The sequence below is a fragment of the Carcharhinus amblyrhynchos genome, chromosome 2, assembly GCF_965287045.1.
Source record: "Carcharhinus amblyrhynchos chromosome 2, sCarAmb.v2.hapA, whole genome shotgun sequence".
Classification (NCBI taxonomy): domain Eukaryota; kingdom Metazoa; phylum Chordata; class Chondrichthyes; order Carcharhiniformes; family Carcharhinidae; genus Carcharhinus; species Carcharhinus amblyrhynchos.
In genome coordinates, this window is record NC_137325.1 from 138,526,616 (window position 1) to 138,544,888 (window position 18,273).

At 47.5% G+C, this 18,273-nt stretch overlaps 1 protein-coding gene across 1 annotated transcript in view; it reads right to left on the minus strand.

Moving 5' to 3' along the window:
• The window catches only part of wdr48a (WD repeat domain 48a), a 139,976-nt gene extending 139,287 nt beyond the window's left edge, over positions 1–689 (minus strand). Inside the window, exon 1 of the mRNA XM_080213307.1 lies at positions 608–689. Within this exon, the coding sequence (XP_080069433.1) occupies positions 608–655 (48 nt within the window). The 5' untranslated portion in view covers positions 656–689. The remainder of the gene's footprint in view (positions 1–607) is intronic.
• Positions 690–18,273: the final 17,584 nt, after the last annotated feature.

The window sequence follows — 18,273 nt, forward strand, 5'->3', positions numbered from 1 at the left end:
AACAAATTGCTGGTGGGGATTACTGAGGCAAGCAATTGGAGGCAGCATATGACAAGCATCCCTCACACACACAGCAAGTGCACAGACTTCAGCAATACAGAAACAGGTCACTTGGCCCTCGCCACAGTGCCTATGCTCCTCTCCCTACATCAATTCATCCACAACACTGGGTAAATCCTGCTGATAAAACGCGCAAGGATAATTCATGCTGCACAAATCACAAGGAGACAACTGCACCTCTGCTGTTTCAGACTGTAGAAATGAATTGACTGGGGCAAACACTTAGCAGATGATGGTTGAGCTGAAACAAGTAGACAGCAGGTTCCATAGAGAGAGACTACAGGGGAATTAACGGTGCAGATGTATTTATTTAAATGGACCGGTTTATTGAACTAAGATATAAACTGCAGTCCAGTCTGGCCTCCCCCTGCTTCAGGCAGCGGCTACAGGCGCTGGATTTGAAGAGGCTGCAGAGAGCGGGAGAGGCCGCGGGAGGCAGGGCCTGGGCCGGCCGGGCGGAGTGAGGAGGGTGGAGGCTGCAGGAGGGGATCTGGAGCAGGGAGCCGGGCGGGGGGTCCACCAAGCCGGCCTGGGCCCCGGGCCTTACCTGCACTTTCCTCCGCGCCGCGGTGTTCTGCCGATGATGCGCCGCCATTTTGCATGTTGACAACGTGATGTCACCTCCGGTGTGGCGGAAACGGATGTGGGTGGGCGGGGCCCAAGGGAACAGACCAATTGAAGAGAGGGAGAGGGTGTGGGGGAGGAGCCAGCAGGTGGACACCTGGAGCAGCTCACCTGAGGACACACCAGACACAGCATAGAGTGTACAACACACAGAGTATCCACAGCATGTACAGTGCACGTACATACATATATACATACAGCATATAGAGCATACTCACCCACAACACAAGCACATAGAGTACACTCACCCAGAACACACAGCTCATAGTGCACACTCATCCAGAACACACACAGCACATACAGTACACTCACCCACAACACACAGCACATAGAGCAGAAACACATAGAATACCCATAGACATGAAGCACACACACCTGGAATACAAAGAGTACACTCACCCAGAATACACAGCACATAGAGCATACTCACCCAGAACATACAACACATAGAGCATACTCACCCAGAACATACAACACATAGAGCACACTCACCCAGAATACACACAACACATAGAGCACACTCACCCAGAACACACACAGCATAAAGATAGCACACTGACCCAGAACACACAGCTCATAGCGCACACTCACCCAGAATACATACAGTACACACAACACATAGTGCACACTGACCCAGACCACACATACAGCACATAGAGCACACTCACCCAGAATACATACAACACATAGAGCATGCTCACCCAGAACACACAGCACATAGAGTAGACTCACCCAGACCACACAGCACATTGAACACACTCACCCAGCACTCTCGCACAGAGTACAATTACACTGTCTCACACACACGGCACACTATCTCACATACACTGCACACACACACAGAGCACATCTCTCTCACATACACAGCGCACACTCCCACACACACAACACACACTCTCTCACATACACAGCACATACTTTCTCCCACACACACAGCATACACTCTCACGTACACAGCACATACTCTCTCACCTACACTGTACACACTGTCTCACACACACAGTACACAGTCACTCACGCACACAGCACACCCACTCTCATACCCACAGCACACCCTCTCTCACACACACAGCACATATTCTCTCAAACACACTGCACACACACTCTCACATATACAGCACAGACTCTCTCACATACACAGCACACTCTCTCGTACAGAGTATGGTCACTTACACAACACACACTCTCTCACATACACAGCACACACTGTCTCACATTCCCTCTCAATGACACATTCTGCTATCTTTATGCCACTATCAGCATACTCTATAGGCCTTACACTGCCACTAATACTTCCCTTGCCTTGTGCTCTACTCATTTTTCTTGCAGTCTGTGCAAGCTCTTTTCCATCATTGACCACCTACACTGCTCCACCTCCCTTAAACAACATGAAATCCGTCACATTTCTCCCTCTCATTAGCTCTGAAGAAGAGTCATACACACCTGAAATATTAACTCTATTTTCTTTCTGTATAAATGCTGCCAGACCGGCTGCATTTCCCCAGCATTTTCTGTTTTTATTTCTCTATCCGTGTTGTCACTGACTCTTCACTTCCATTAGCTAGAACTTTGCTGACGCCTTTGTTATGTAGCGCTATGTCACATGCCTTTGTATAGTACATCAATAGTGTTACCCACACCAACCCTCAGTTATCTCCTCTCAAACCTCCGACATGTTTATCAAACATGATTTTCCTTTTAGAAAGCCATGCTAGCTCTCCATAATTAACCCACATTTGTCTAGATGACTCTTCAATTTTGTTTCTAGATGTTTCTCCCACCATCGAAGTTAAACGGACTGGCCTGTAGTTGTGGGGCTTAACCTTTCTTTGAATGGTGCAATGTTTACAGTTCTCCAGTCCTCTTGGGATAGTCCTGGCTCTGCAGAAACTGAAAATTACGCCCACTGCTTCTGCAACTTCCACACTCACTTCCCTTAGTATCCTTGGATGCAGTCATCCTGCCCCACTGCTTTATCAACTTTAAAAACAGATACCCTAGACAACGCCTCCTTCTTTTCAATTTTAAATCCATCAAGAATTATCTTGTCTTTTATCATAGCCTGGTAAAGACAAATGCAAAGTATTTATTTATACCCTTAGCCTTGATGTATTTTGGTCCCTAATTGCCTCTGATCGTCATTTTACCACTCTTTTTGGATTCTCTCTATGTTAGCTGCCAGTCTCTTTTCATATTCCCTCTTTGTTTCCTTATTTGCTTTTTCATCTCCCCTTTGAACCTTCCGTAATCAATCTGGCTCTTAATTGCATTTTCTACGAAGAACAGTACAACACAGGAACAGGCCTTGTGCATGAGTCGCAAAAACCCAGCTTGCAGGTGCAGCAGGTGGTCAGGAAGGCGAATGGGATGCTGGCCTTCATAGCGAGGGGGATTGAATATAAAAGTAGGGAGGTCTTGCTGCAGCTGTATAGGGCATTGGTGAGCCTGCAGCTGGAGTACTGTGTGCAGTTTTGGGCGCCGCACCTGCGCAAAGATATTTTGGCCTTGGAGGGAGTGCAGAGGAGGTTTACTAGGCTGATACCGGAGTTGAGGGGGTTGAGCTATGAGGAGAGGCTGAATAAACTAGGCTTGTACTCGTTAGAGTTTAGAAGAATGAGGGGAGATCTCATTGAGACGTATAAGATGATGAATGGGATGGATAGGATAGAGGTGGAGAGACTCTTCCCGCTCAAAAAAGACAGTAGGACTAGGGGGCACAGCCTCAAGATAAAGGGGGGGGCGGTTTAGAACGGAGTTGAGGAGGAACTTCTTCACTCAAAGGGTGGTGAATCTCTGGAATTCTCTGCCCGTTGAAGTGGTGGAGGCTGCCTCGCTAAATATTTTTAAGACGCGGGTTGATGGGTTTTTGATAAGCGAGGGGATTAAGGGTTATGGGGAGAGGGCAGGAAGGTGGAACTGAGCCACGACAGATCAGCCATGATCTTATTGAATGGTGGGGCAGGCTTGAAGGGCTAGATGGCCTACTCCTGCTCCTATTTCTTATGTTCTTATGTTAGGCCCTTCGGCCCTTCAAGTCTGCGCCGATCATGATGCCTGTCTAAACTAAAACTGTATGCACTTATGCAGCCCGTATCCTTCCATTCCCATCTTACGCATGCATTCATAGGCAGATGGAGTATAATGTTAGCAAGTGTGAGGTTATCCACTTTGGCAGGAATAATAGTAGGAGGGATTACTATTTAAAAGGTGAAAAGCTGCAGCATGCTACGGTGCAGAGGGACCTGGGGGTCCTTGTGCATGAATTGCAAAAGCCCAGTCTGCAGGTGCAGCAGGTGATCAAGAAGGCGAATGGAATGTTGGCCTTTATAGCGAGGGGGATAGAATATAAAAGCAGGGAGGTCTTGCTGCAACTGTACAGGGCACTGGTGAGGCCGCAACTGGAGTACTGTGTGCAGTTTTGGTCGCCGCACTTGTGCAAGGATATATTGGCCTTGGAGGGAGTGCAGAGGAGGTTCACTAGGCTGATACCGGAGATGAGGGGGTTGGACTATGAAGAGAGACTAAATAGACTGGGTCTGTATTCGTTGGAGTTTAGAAGGATGAGGCGGGATCTTATAGAGACGTGTAAGATGATGAAAGGGATGGATAGGGTAGAGGTAGAGAGATTCTTCCTGTTTAGAAAAGATAGCAGGACTAGAGGGCACAGCCTCAAGATAAGATACTTTAGATCGGAGTTGAGGAGGAACTTCTTCACTCAAAGGGTGGTGAATCTCTGGAATTCTCTGCCCGTTGAAGTGGTGGAGGCTACCTCGCTAAATAAATTTAAGTCATGGGTAGATAGGTTTTTGATAGACAGGGGAATTAAGGGTTATGGGGAGAAAGCGGGAAAGTGGAACTGAGCCACGACAGATCAGCCATGATCTTATTGAATGGCGGGGCAGGCTCAAAGGGCTAGATGGCCTACTCCTGCTCCTATTTCTTATGTTCTTATGTTCTTATTCATTTGATTCCCCTTAAATGCCACTCTCGTACCTGCTCCCATCACCTCCCCAGGCAATGCATTCTAGTCATTCACCACCCTCTGTGTAAAAAAACTTGCCTCGCACATCTCCTCTACTTTTCCCCACATACCTTAAACCTATGTCCCCGTTACTTGACTTTTCTACCCTAGAAAATAGCATCTAACTATCCACTCTGTCCACGCCACTCATAATCTTGTGAACCTCTATCAGGTCATCCCTCAACCTCTGGTACCCAGTGAGGCCAAACAAAGTTTATCCAACCTCTCCTCATAGATAACACTCTCCTGACCAGGCAACATCCTGGTAAACCTCTTCTGTACCCTCTCCAAAACATCCACATCCTACCTAGCATCAGTCATAAGCACACCTTTTCTTCTTTATCTGACTGTTTTTCCTCCAATTTATTCAGCCCAAATCTATTCTTACTCTATTGAAGTTGGATTTCCTCCCATTAACCTTCCCTCTCTAACTGTCCTCATACAATACAATGGTCACACTTCTCTAAATGTTCTCCTATTGACATTTGACTTGCTTGGCCCACCTCATTTCCAAGAAGCAAATCGAGCAGTGTCTCATTCCTAATTGGACTGGAAACATATTGCTGAAGAGGATTTTTCCTGAACATACTCAAAGCATTCTTTCCCCTCTTTGCCCTTTACACTAATATTATCTCAAACTATATTTGGATAATTATAGTCAGCTATAATAGTACTCTGGAACTTTTGCACCTTTTGGCAATTTCTTTGCAAATTTGTTCCTCTGCATACTTCTCCCAAGTTGATGGTGATACTGAGCAATATAATTACACTGTCTTCATTCCTGAGTTCTAGCCAAATGTCCTTGACCCCACTGGGATATCCCTTTTCTCTGTCACTGCAATGTTCTCTTTCATCAATACTGCCACCCCTCCCACTTTTCTTCCGAACCTATCTTTTCTCAACACCTTGAATTCAGAGATATTTAACACCCAGACCTGCCCCTCTCTGAGCCAGGGGCAAGATTTTCTGGCTCTTCCTGCTGGTGAGATCACTCGGTACGGTCAAAGGTGACCCTCCCCACCCACCACCACCACCACCACCACCACAATGGGTTCCCTGGCAGCAGGACAAGCGAGGCTCTCAAAGAGCCATAGGCATCGGTGGCATTGGAAGATCCCCTTGGCAGCCAATTATGAGCCGTCTCTGCAGTTGGAAAGCCCGCTGCGGGAAGGCTGGAATATCCTCCCCGGCTCTCTATTATTGCCACAATGTTGTATTTCCACCAAGCTTAGTTACCACACTCCATACATTCACATACCTACACAGTAACCCCGATTTAGACTCTGTTACTGTCTCCTTTATTCTGACACCACTGTTTAACCTATTATTTACTGATCTAGTGCTGGCTAACTCCCCAAGCATTCTGTACCCCTTGTTAATTCTCTCTACTTTCCATACACCTTCTGAGTTAAGATAAACCTTCGCCAACAGTACTAGCAAAATGACTCTCAAAGAAGTGTGTTCTGGCTCTGTTCAGGTGCAACCAGTCCGGCCTCTGCAGCTTTCATTTCCCCCAAAGCTGGTCTCAACACCCAAAGCATCTGAAGACTCCCTCCTGCACCATCTTTTCAGCCATATGTTCACCTGACTTATCTTCCTATTTTTATGCTCATTGGGCATTTGGAATAATCCAGAGGTGATTATGGAGATCCAACTTGCTAATCTTCTATCTAAAATCTTTGCGGAAGGAAGCCATTCAGCCCATTGAGTCTGTACTGACCACAATCCTACCCAGGCCCTATTCCCGTAACCCCACACATTTGCCCTGCTAATCCCACTGACACCAGGCTCAATTTTAGCATAGCCAACCACCTAACCCACAAATCTTTTGACTGTGGGAAGAAACCGGAGCACCTGGAGGAAACCCACTCAGACACAGGGAGAACGTACAGATTGCACAAAGAAAATGATCAAGGCCAGAATTGAACCTGGGTCCCCTAGCTTCCTAAGTTCAGATTGCAGAATCACATCCCATCTTTCTACCTATATCATTGGTACTGATGTAGACCATGACTGCTGGCTGTTCACATCACCACCAACCCCACTACTCCACCCCCACCTCCCTCCTTCAGGATGCTCTGCAGCTGTTTAGTGATATCCTTGACTCTGGCAACTCACCATCCTGGATTCAAGTCTCTGGCCACAGAAACACCTCTCTATCCTGTTGTGAAGTTGTGTTTGTGAAGTGTGGTCCCTTTAAAAGCTGGTTTTGTGTCAGTGCTTGGATGTTGAAAATGCAGATACAGAGTGTACGCAGATTGCAACATTTGTCACAAGAACATAGCATCAGGATTGCCTTGGTAACAGGCTTTGCAGGCTTGTGAATTTTGACAACCTATCTGTTTAAAGAAGACACTGAGCCATCGGGAACCTGTCAAATTTGAATTTGCTGCTGTTCACAACATCAGACCAATCCTGGTGTAGGAAAATTGATAGATCATCAGAGTTATAAAGAGGAACTCAACTGCCTATTGTTCAACTGAAGAGCTGCCACCCTTAACACTTAGAGAGGGAAAGAGCGGCTCCCTGCCAGCTTGAAATATCTCTTAAGAGAAATCTCCATCTATCTAACAAAGGGTACCAAAACCAGAAAGGGCTTACAGACAGTGGAATTGACAGGAGAACTCCAAAGATTTTTTCAAAGCCAAGACATCTGGTTGTATATTTTTTTGAGAGTTTTTTTTGGTAATGAATGGACCCTTATTTATTTGAATAGCATTCTAATGGTATCCTACTTTAATTGGAACATTATTTGTTTAGGTAAAGATCCCAATTGGTGAGTATTTCTATTAATGAACCTCTAATCGCTAATGAAGAACAGTTAACACCTTCCCAGCTAACACCCCACTCCCACCCCTGCACCAGCTGAACCATCACTCTCATCTCTATTCAAACTGAATACTGGTTGGAGAATGGGCTGCATTTATGGGACTTTGACAAGCTTTTAATAAAGGATCTTGTCAAAGGCAGGAGGAGTCACCTTCGACAGTACAGAGAGATCTCGCCAGTGGGGAGAACCAGAAAATCTTGCCTCTAGCTCACAGACTTATAAAGAAGGTAAATTCACGTGGGATACAGGGTAATTTGATAAAGTGGACTCGAAATTGGCTCAGTTGTAGGAGACAGAGGGTGATGACAAAAAGCTACTTTAGTGACTGGAAGCCAGTACCTCCTATTATTCATCATTTATATAAATGACACTGATGACTATTCAGGGGGGCGATGGGGAGGAGGGGTTGGGTAGGATTAGTAAGTTTGTGGATGACACAAAGATTGGCTGGGTGGTTAACAGTGAGATGGAGTGTCTTGGGCTACAAGAGGATACAGACAGAATGGTCAAATGGGCAGATAAGTGGCAGATGGAATTTAACCCTGAAAAGTGTGAGGTGACACACTTTAGAAGGAGTAATTTGACAAGGAAATATTCAATGAGTGGCAGGACACTAGGGAGTTCCATGGAACAAAAGGACCTTGGTGTGTTTGTCCACAGACCTCTGAAGATAGAAGGGCATGTTAGCAGGAAGGTGAAAAAAGCACTTGCCTTTATCAGTCATGGATTACAAAAGCAGGGAAGTCATGTCGGAGTTGGAGAGAACTTTGGTGAGGCCATAGCTGGTTCTGTTTGCCACATTTTTGGAAGGATGTGATCGCAGTGCAGGGGGTACAGAGGAGGTTCACCAGGATGTTGCCCAGGATGGAGCATTTCAATTATGAAGAGAGGTTGGATAGACTTGGGTTGTTTTTGTTGGAGCAGAGAAGACCGAGGGGCGACCTGATCGAGGTGTACAAGGTTATGAGGGGCATGGACAGAGGGGATAAGGAGCAGCTGTTCACCTTAGTTGAGGGGTCAGTCATGAGGGGACATAGGTGAGAGGTAGGAGGTTTAGGGGGAATGTGAGGAAAAGTTTTTTTATCCAGAAGGTGGTGACAGGCTGGAATGGGCTGCCTGGGAGGGTGGTAGAGACAGGTTGCCTCACATTCTTTAAAAAGTACCTGGATGAGCACTTGGCATATCGTAACATTCAGAGCAATGGGCCAAGTGCTGGTAAGTGAGATTAGGTGGGAGTTCAGGTGTTTTTAATACATCGGCACAAACTCGATGGGCAAGGGGCCTCTTTCTATGATTATATGATTCTGTGATTGCTGGTCTCCATACCCGTTCCTTCATGACTGTCCGATTGTCACCCCTTTGCTCCCTCCCTGCTTATTCTTAAACTGTGTAGTGACCACGCGCTTTCCATGTAACTCTCAAGCTTATAGATGCAAGATGCCAGCTGCTACTCAAGTACAACCACATCATAGAATACCTACAGTGCAATAGGAGGCTATTCGGCCCATCAAGCCTGTACCGCAACAATCCCACCCAGGTCCTATCCTCATATCTCCACATATTTACCCTACTAATCCCCCTGACTTCCCCCTAACACTAAGGAGCAATTTAGCTTGGCCAATCAACCAAACCCGCACATTTTTGGACTGTGGGAGGAAACCGGAACACCTGGAGGAAACCCACACAGACATGGGGAAAAAGTGTAAACTCCACACAGACAATCACCCAAGCCGGGTTTTGAACCTGGGTCCCTGGTGCTGTGAGGCAGCAGTGCTAACCACTTGACACCGTGCTGCCCCATGTCAGTTGTAGCACCATAGAGACCAACACCTCCTGCGCAAATGTTATCTAAGACACGGGAAACATCCTGAAGTTCCCACATAACACAGTAAGAGCACCCTTCAGATTGGAACCATTTCTTTATTAACTAACAACCTTGTGACTGAGATTAAACCTTAATGCTAGTAATACACCTTACCGTTATTAATAAAACTTAACTAATGCTAATAAAACTTACTACTATTAATAAATCTTAGCAATATTGAAGAATCCTACCAATATTTAGTGCACCTTACTAATCATAATAACCTTTACTTATAAATGTTGTAAACATTGAAATTATAATATGTTTCCTGAGATTTGAGAGATAAATGACAAAAGTACTCACCAGCCAATCACTTTCCCTGTGACATGAGACTTTGACTTTTCTCAGGACTGGGTTGTTCCTCAGACTGGCTAGCTGCCCATGTCTCTTTTTCAAATGGAAGACTTCCTGCTCTCTTTTTAAACTGCCACTTTTTGTGCCTTGTTTCAAATGTGGCAGACTCTTATACTGCAAACCCCGTCTCATCCCCTAAGTCTTCATCTAGCATATTTACTAAATTGGTGCAGTTTACCCCATGTACTTACTTTATTGCAACTATCCCTCCTCAAGTGTCAGAGTTTCTAGGTTCAAGTGGTGTGGAGGCCTCATAACTGTAGTAACATTGACCGGTTATGGCTTCAAGCAATAGTTGATTTATTAACAATATATACATAATGAAGGGTCTGACAGAGCTGCAATAGACGTCTACTCTCTTCTCTAGCTCCAACTCAGTTTCTCCCCAGCCCAACACAGAGAACAAAGAAAATTACAGCACAACAACTGGCCCTTCGGCCCTCCAAGCCTGCACCGATCATGCTGCCCGATTGAACTAAAACCCCTTACCATTCTGGGAACCATATCCCTCCATTCCCATCCTATTCATGTATTTGCCCCTTAAAAGTCACTATTGTATCTGCCATCACTACCTCCCCTGGCAGTGAGTACCAGGCACCCGCCACCCTCTGTATAAAAAAGCTACCTCATACATCTCCTTTAAACCTTGCCCCTCACATCTTAAACCTGTGCCCCCTAGTAATTGACTCTTCCACCCTGGGAAAAGGCTTCTGACTGTCCACTCTGCCCATGCCTCTCATAATCTTGTAGACTTCTATCAGGTTGCCCCTCAACCTCCGTCATTCCAATGAAAACAAACCCAAGTTTCTCCAACCTCTCCTCATAGCTAATGCCCTCCCATACCAGGCAATATCCTGGTAAATCTTTTCTGTACCCTCTCCAAAGCCTCCACATCCTTCTGGTAGTGTGGCAACCAGAACTGAACACTATATTCTAAGTGTGGCCTAACTAAGGTTCTATAAAGCTGCAACATGACTTGCTATTTTTTAAACTCAGTGCCCTGGCTGATGAAGGCAAGCATGCCATATGCCTTCTTGACTACCTTCTCTACCTGGGTTGCCACTTTCAGTGAACTGTGTACTTGAACACACAGATCCCTTTGCCTATCAATATTCTTAAGGGTTCTGCCATTTACTGTATATTTCCTATCTGTATTAGACCTTCCAAAATTCATCACCTCACATTTGTCCGGATTAAACTCCATCTGCCATCTCTCCGCCCAAGTCTCCAACTGATCTGTATCCTGCTGTATCCTCTGATGGCTTTCATCGCTATCCGCAAATGCACCAATCTTTGTGTTGTCCACAAACTTGCTAATCAAACCAATTATATTTTCCTCTCAACCATTTATATATTACAAACAGCAAAGGTCCCAGCGCTGATCACTGAGGAATGCCACTTGTCACAGCCCTCCATTCAGAAACGCACCCTTCCATTCTACCCTCTGTCTTCTTTGACCGGGTCAGTTTTGTACCCACCTTGCCAGCTCACCTCTGATCCCATCTGACTTCACCAGTCTGCCATGAGGGACCTTGTCAAAGGTCTGACTGAAGTCCATGTAGACAACATCCACTGCCCTACCCTCATCAATCATCTTTATCACTTCCTCACATAGAATCATAGAACCCTACAGTGCAGAAGGAGGCCCTTCGGCCCATCAAGTCTGCACTGAACACAATCCCACCCAGGCCCTACCCTCAGATCCCTACATATTTTACCCAATAATCCCTTTAACCTACACATCCCAGGGCACTAAGGGCAATTTTTTTTTAGCATGGCCAATCAACCTAACCCACACATCTTTGGACTGTGGGAGGAAACCGGAGCACCCAGAGGAAACACCCACAGACACGAGGAGAATGTGCAAAGTCCACACAGACAGGGAGGCAGAAAGAGGACGCCACACATGTGCCCTTGCTCCCGATAGGCTCGGCTTTCCGTGTGGATTCACCATCATGTCCAGCCCAATCACGTGGTCCTTAAAGGATCGCTCCCTTAAAGGGGCTATGTTACCACACCTGCCATAGCTTGTTCTCACAACTGTGGGAAGAGCAGTAGGCTCCATCGCTGCAGTACAACTTTGTAGAACGGGAAGTTGTTCTGGTCTCTGGGTGTCTTCCTCAATTTCTCTCCATTGTAAAATGGGAGCGATCTTTCGATGGATGAGGAGGAACTCCTCCTGTTTCTCCCGACCATACTCTCCAATTAGAGTGACCAAGGTTAGTCACTGTCTTTCCAGATGATAGCGCCCCCTCTCTCTCAACTGGTGCAATAGCTTTTGTTGTCAGCAGCACCTATTTCTGGCTGTCCGACTGCTCTCTGTCTTGGGTGCCCTGGTGATCCTTGGCTATCAACCCTGCGATCAGTTTCTTTGGCTGAATTAGAAATTGGGTGCAGAGATTTCTGCCCATCAGGAGTACAGATGGGGCTTATAGAATCATAGAATTACAAAATCCCACTGTGCAGAAGGCAGGCCGTTTGACCACAATCCCTCCCAGGCCCTATCCCCATTTACCCTAGCTAGTCCCCCTGACACTAAGGGACAGTATAGTACATCTTTGCATTGTGGGAGGAAACTGGAGCACACGGAGGAAACCCACGCAGACATGGGGAGTACATGCAGACTCCACACAGTGACCCAAGCCGGGAATCGAACTCCGGTCCCTGGTGCTGTGAGGCAGACATGGGGAGAACACGCAGACTCCACACGGTGACCCAAGCCGGGAATCGAACTCCGGTCCCTGGTGCTGTGAGGCAGAGATGGGGAGAACATGCAGACTCCACATAGTGACCCAAGCCAGGAATCGAACCAAGGTCCTGTTCCGCATTGTACCGGGGCGAATCTGTAGGTTAACTGAACTGTTTGGAAGTCATTGTTCTGTTTTAGGAGGGTGTTTATAGTGCAGAGCCCTCTTTCTGCCTCTCTGTTTGAATGTATCTTGCAGAGCTGGCCTGCTGATAGAATCCAGATGCGATGGCAAGTTGGATGAAGTACAGATTTGAAAATTGTGGGCCTGCAGTGCTTTAATTACTGCATCTGTGGTTGTCATGTACAATTGCTGCATCGCAGCTCATCTTTAAAAATAATCCAACCCCAATAAGAAACAATTTGCTGCTGAAGACAAATGGATCGATGCCCTGCATCTCCCAGGACTGGGTCAGTAACTGTGTGGGAATGAAGGGTTCTTTTCGGTCCTGAAACAGAAACAGAAAATGCTGGAAACTCTCAGCAGCTCTGACAACATCTGTGGGGACGGAATAAAGCCAACGTTTCGAGTCTGGGAGAGCCTTTGTCAAAGACATTAGAGACGAAGTGTCATCCAGACTCTAAACATTGGCTCGATTTTCTCCGCACAGATACTGTCAGACCTGCTGAGATTTTCCAGAATTTTCTGTTTCTGTTTTTGTTCCTGTTTCTGTTTCTTTTTTTGTTTCAGATTCCAGCATCTGCAGTACTTTGATTTTATCTTTTTGGCCCTGTCTGTGCGGCACACACAGTTCACCATCGTGTCCTCAATTGTCCTGGAAGTGCCTAGCTATCGGACTGTGGATTGGGCCTGTGCCCTGCACTCGGTGATGTCCAGGTGGCCAGGACAGATTTTTTGGAGGATCTTTGGCCAAGTGGAAACCGGGATGAGCAGCCGCTCATTGTAGACCAAAAGACCATGGACAACTGTAACCCTTTTTTGTTGTTCAAACCAAGTGGTTCTTGTTGCCAAGGTTTAGTGTCTGCGTTGGCTACCCTTGTTGGTAGTAGCAGTACCTGCAGCCACCAGCAGGTGTCTCCTTGTCAACTGGGATTGTGCTTCAAACTCCTTGGTCAGATTGACATCCAGTTTTGTTGGGATGTCCAATATGGTCTCGGAAAGTGTGCCAGCCTTTGTTTGGTTATTTAATTTGGTCTGTTATTGTCACAGGTAATGGGACGCAATGAAACGTATTATTTGTTGCATGTTATATAGACAAAACATACTGTTTGTAGAGGACATGGGGAGAAGGAAAGGAGAGGGTGCAGAATGTAGTGTTATATTCATAGCTAGGATGTAGAGAAAGATCAGTTTAATATAAGGTAGGTCCATTAAAAAGTCTGATGGCAGCAGGGAAGAAGCTGTTCTTTGAGTCGGTTGGTACGTATTCTCAGGCTTTTGTATCTTTTTCACAAAGAAAATGGTGGAAGAGAATGTATCTCGAGTATATGGCGTCCCCGATCATGCTGGCTGCTTTCCTGAGGCAGTGGGAAGTGTAGACAGCGTCAATGGATGGGAGGTTGGTTTGTGTGATGGACTGGGCTTTGTTCAAGACTCTTTGTAGTTTCTTGTGTTCTTGGACAGAACAGGAGCCATACCAAGCCATGATACATCCGGAAAGGATGCTTTCTATGGTGTAGCTATAAAAAATGTTGAGAGTCATAGTGTACATGATGCTGTAGAGGTGTTGGTGGGCTTTCTTAGCTATAGCGTTGGTGTGGAGGGACCGGGATGGGTTGTTGGTGATCTGGACACCTAGAAACCTGAAGCTCTCAACCATTTCCACTTCATCCCCATTGATGTAGAAAGGGGCAGTGCCCTCCACAACGCTTCCTGAAGTCGATGACTATCTCCTTCAGTTTTGCTCTGGATGTATACCATTTCGTAGGTGAACCTCATATGGTGTAGACAAAAATCTTTGGATTCTAGGAGGTATCTTTGCCATTCTTTCTTGTCCAGGAATGAGACCAGTCCCTTATGCTCTGTCCAATTGTGACCTTTAGTCCAGTGATGTAGTGAAAATTTCTTGCTCGTCCAAGTGGCCTTCCTTTTTGTTGGTGGCATGCCTAATCCCTATCTGACACACTCCTGCAAGTGTAGAACAGTGATCAGTGACATCCATCCAGATCCTGGAGTAGGACCACTCCGAGGGCTGTGGGTGAAGATGAAGATGAAGGTGGACCTGTTTGGTTTTGGTACAGGGGCCGTTCTGGAACAGCACACAGTTGGTAGTGTGTTTGCAGAGATGACCCCCACCCCCACTGCATCTGTCACCTTATCCAGCTGCTGCTTCACTTGCTCGATGAGTGAGGGGGAACCTTTTGTAACAGGCAAATGGGTTGAGCATCCTCCCTCAACATGACCTTGTAAACATCTTTAGAGCTTTGGGGACTCCTTTTCAAACTTGGAGGCAGGCCCTTGGTGCTTATCCTCAGTGATTTTTTGTAAAAGTTTATGGTCACTGCAGGCTTTTTGGGTCAGTGATAAATAATTCTGGTTGCTGACCACAAACCAAGTCTCTCAGATGCTTTTTGTCTTTGTACCCGAGCATCACCGGCCGAGCACCATTCACCAGGAGCTTGATTCCTCCTGCTCCATACAGGTGTATTTTCAATGGCATCAACCAATGGTTAGCCCTGCTGCCTCACAGCGCCCGGGACCTGGGTTCGATTCTGGCCTTGGGTAACTGTCTAGCGTGGAGCTTGCATGTTCGCGTGAGTTTCCTCCCAAAGTTGTGTGGGTTAGAACCGTACAGTGCAGAAAGAGGCCCTTCGGCCCGTCGAGTCTGCACCGAACACAATCCCACCCAGGCCCTACCCCCATATCAAACCCACTAATCCCTCTAACCTACACATCCCTGGACACTAAGGGGCAATTTCTTAGCATGGCCAATCAACCTAACCCGCACATCTTTGGACTGTGGGAGGAAACCGGAGCACCCGGAGGAAACCCACGCAGACACGAGGAGAATGTGCAAACTCCACACAGACAGTGACCCGAGCTGGGAATCGAACCCAGGACCCTGGAACTGTGAAGCAGCAGTGCTAACCACTGTGTTACCGTGCCACCCCAATTAGGTTAGGTTGATTGCTAAACTGTCCCTAAGTTTAGGGGGACAAGCAGGGTAAATCTGTGGGGTTATGGGGATAGGACTTGTGTGGGATTGCAGTCGGTGCAGACTTGATGGGCCTCCCTTATATCTATAATTGTAACTATATCAATAATTGAGGTACATAGAACGTGTTCAGGGAATGGCCTGCTTCTGCACTGTAGGGATTCTATGAATATTGTTGTCCATTTTATTTTCCCCGGTTCGATCCGCCACCCCTCAAAATCAACCTTTTCCTGAGCTACCATTTCCTCTTTCTGTGACGCCTCCCTCCGTTGGTCTCTGCCTCTTGCTGTCAGGAGCGCTTCGCAAGGTTTCCCCCTCAAGTTGTTGCGCTTGTTTGTCAGCTCCTAACCATGTCACGAAACCTGTATTACCTGATGGTGCAATCTCACCATTGTGTGAAACTGGGTGGATATACCACTGGCATGTCATTTGGCACATCGCTTCAAATTTACATTATGTAAAGTGTAAGACAAATCCTTGTCAGATTTATTCGAATGGAACCAAGTTAAAGCAGCAACCCCGGCTTTGCTGAGCCGGTGTAGTAGAAATTGTTCTCGGCGACGTGTGGGGTTGGGGAACAGGGAGATGGGAGGCAGAAATAAGTTTGGGTTTTTCCCCCTTTGATACTGACACCTGCAGGATAACATGTATGTGCATATATTGGTCAGGGACTGATGGGTAACTTGGTCATCTGACAATGTAGAATTTACAGCATTTAAACAGACCATTCAGCTCGGGGCTGGCCCATGCTGGTGCTTACCTATGCTTCAGGCAGCATAGGTAAACGGGATGGTGAAGCGAGGACACGTGACACTTGTCTTTATCACTCGTAGCATAGGTTATAAGAGCAGGGAGGTTATGTTGGAGCTATGTCAAACCTGGGTTCGACAACAGCTTGGGTGGAATTCTCCCCCAAAAATTCAAAGTGTCAAATTCCCATGAAACTGGAGTAATTTACGCTGGTTTTTTTCAGTGGGAGTTCACACTCGAATCTCCCACACTCTGTGTACTGCAGAAGTGTGAATATCATTAAAGTTCAGGGGGCAGGGCCTTTCCCCACCGGAGGGGCCGGCAGCCTAGTGGGCTACTGTACATGTGCCGATCTGTCAGTGTGGAGATTGGCGCACGGGCAGTGGCCTCACACTGACGGCCTCCCAAATGCTGGCCAGCTCCATGACCCCTCTAACGCTGTCCCTCCGCCCCTCTCATAGCCCAATCGCTGGCACCCGACTATTCCTGGGTCAACCCCAAACCACCCCTCTCCTTGGCCCACCCTGATCTCCAGCCCCCCACTGCACCCCCTGACAGTAACCTCCCCCCCTCACAGTCCTAACCACTCCCCCCCCACCCCCGCATGCTGACTCCCTCCAAACAAGCTGACCTCATCCCCTCAGCTCACCCTGATCATTGGCCTCCTTCTTTCCACCACCAATCCCGACTGCGGAGTGACAGTGGGTCCTCCCCACCCCTAGGCACCACCCTCTGGATGCCAGCCCCATTGGCCCCACCCTTTTGGCACTGCCCCATGCCCGAAGGGCAATGCCAAGATGCACCCTGGGCATTGGCACTTTACCCCTCGGGAGCACAGGCACTGCCATGGTGCTAGTGCCTGGGGACAACACCCCCCTCACCGCCCGACCCCCTGAGGGGGGGGTGCCCGATTGCCTCCCCTTCAGTCCAGCGGCGTCGGGCCACTCGCTCGGCGAAAGTGGGGAGTGTGGAAAGTGACGTACTTTTGGGATGGGAAATGTTAGTGGGCCCAGAGGCTTCAGTCCTGGGCCTGCTAATCACATTGAAATGACCACTTAAATGGTCTGTGCATCTCCTCATGGATTTCCAGCAGGGAGCAGACGCTGCCAGAAATCCGGAGCTGGGGGATGCAACCAGGGCGCAAACCCATGAATTGGCTGCCGTGAGATTGTCATGGGAGAATTGCGGCCATTGTGTGCAGTTCTGGTCTCCTCACTGTTGGAAGGAGGTGGTTGCACTGGAGGGGGTTGCAGAGGGGATTCACCAGCACGCTGCCTGGAATGGAGCGTCTGAACTCTGAAGAGACACGGGGTAGGCTGGAGTTGCTTTCTTCCGAGCAGAGAAGGCTGAGGGGAGGGGGAACCTGATTGAGGTGTATACGATTTTGAGGGGCACAGACAGGGCGGACAGGAAGCAGCTGTGCCCTTCAGTTGAAGGGTCAGTAATGTGGTGCCATGGTTTTAAGGTGAGGGGCAGGGGACTTGGAGGGGATTTGAGGAATATGTTTTTCACCCAGAGGGTGGTGAGTGTCTGGAACACACTGCGTGGCATTTTACAGCTTCGTTCATCCCGAAACCATAAAATCCTCCCTGAGGTCAACGGACCTTTCCATGGTCCGCCCCTCACCCTCTCCGATTCCCGTGGCGGTTGGGGTGGTAACATTCCGGCCACAGTCTGGGGGGGGTAGTAGAGGTGGGAAACCTCCCAACCTCTAAAAATACATGAATACTTGGAATATCATAACATTCAAGACTATGAGCCAAGCACTGGGAATTGGGATTAGAATAGATTTAGCAGTTTTGTTAGAGGTGGCCTTCACGACACACAACAACACAGAGTTGCTGAGCAGAGACTGATAGCCAAGTTCCGCACACATGAGGATGGCCTCAACTGGGATCTTGGGTTCAT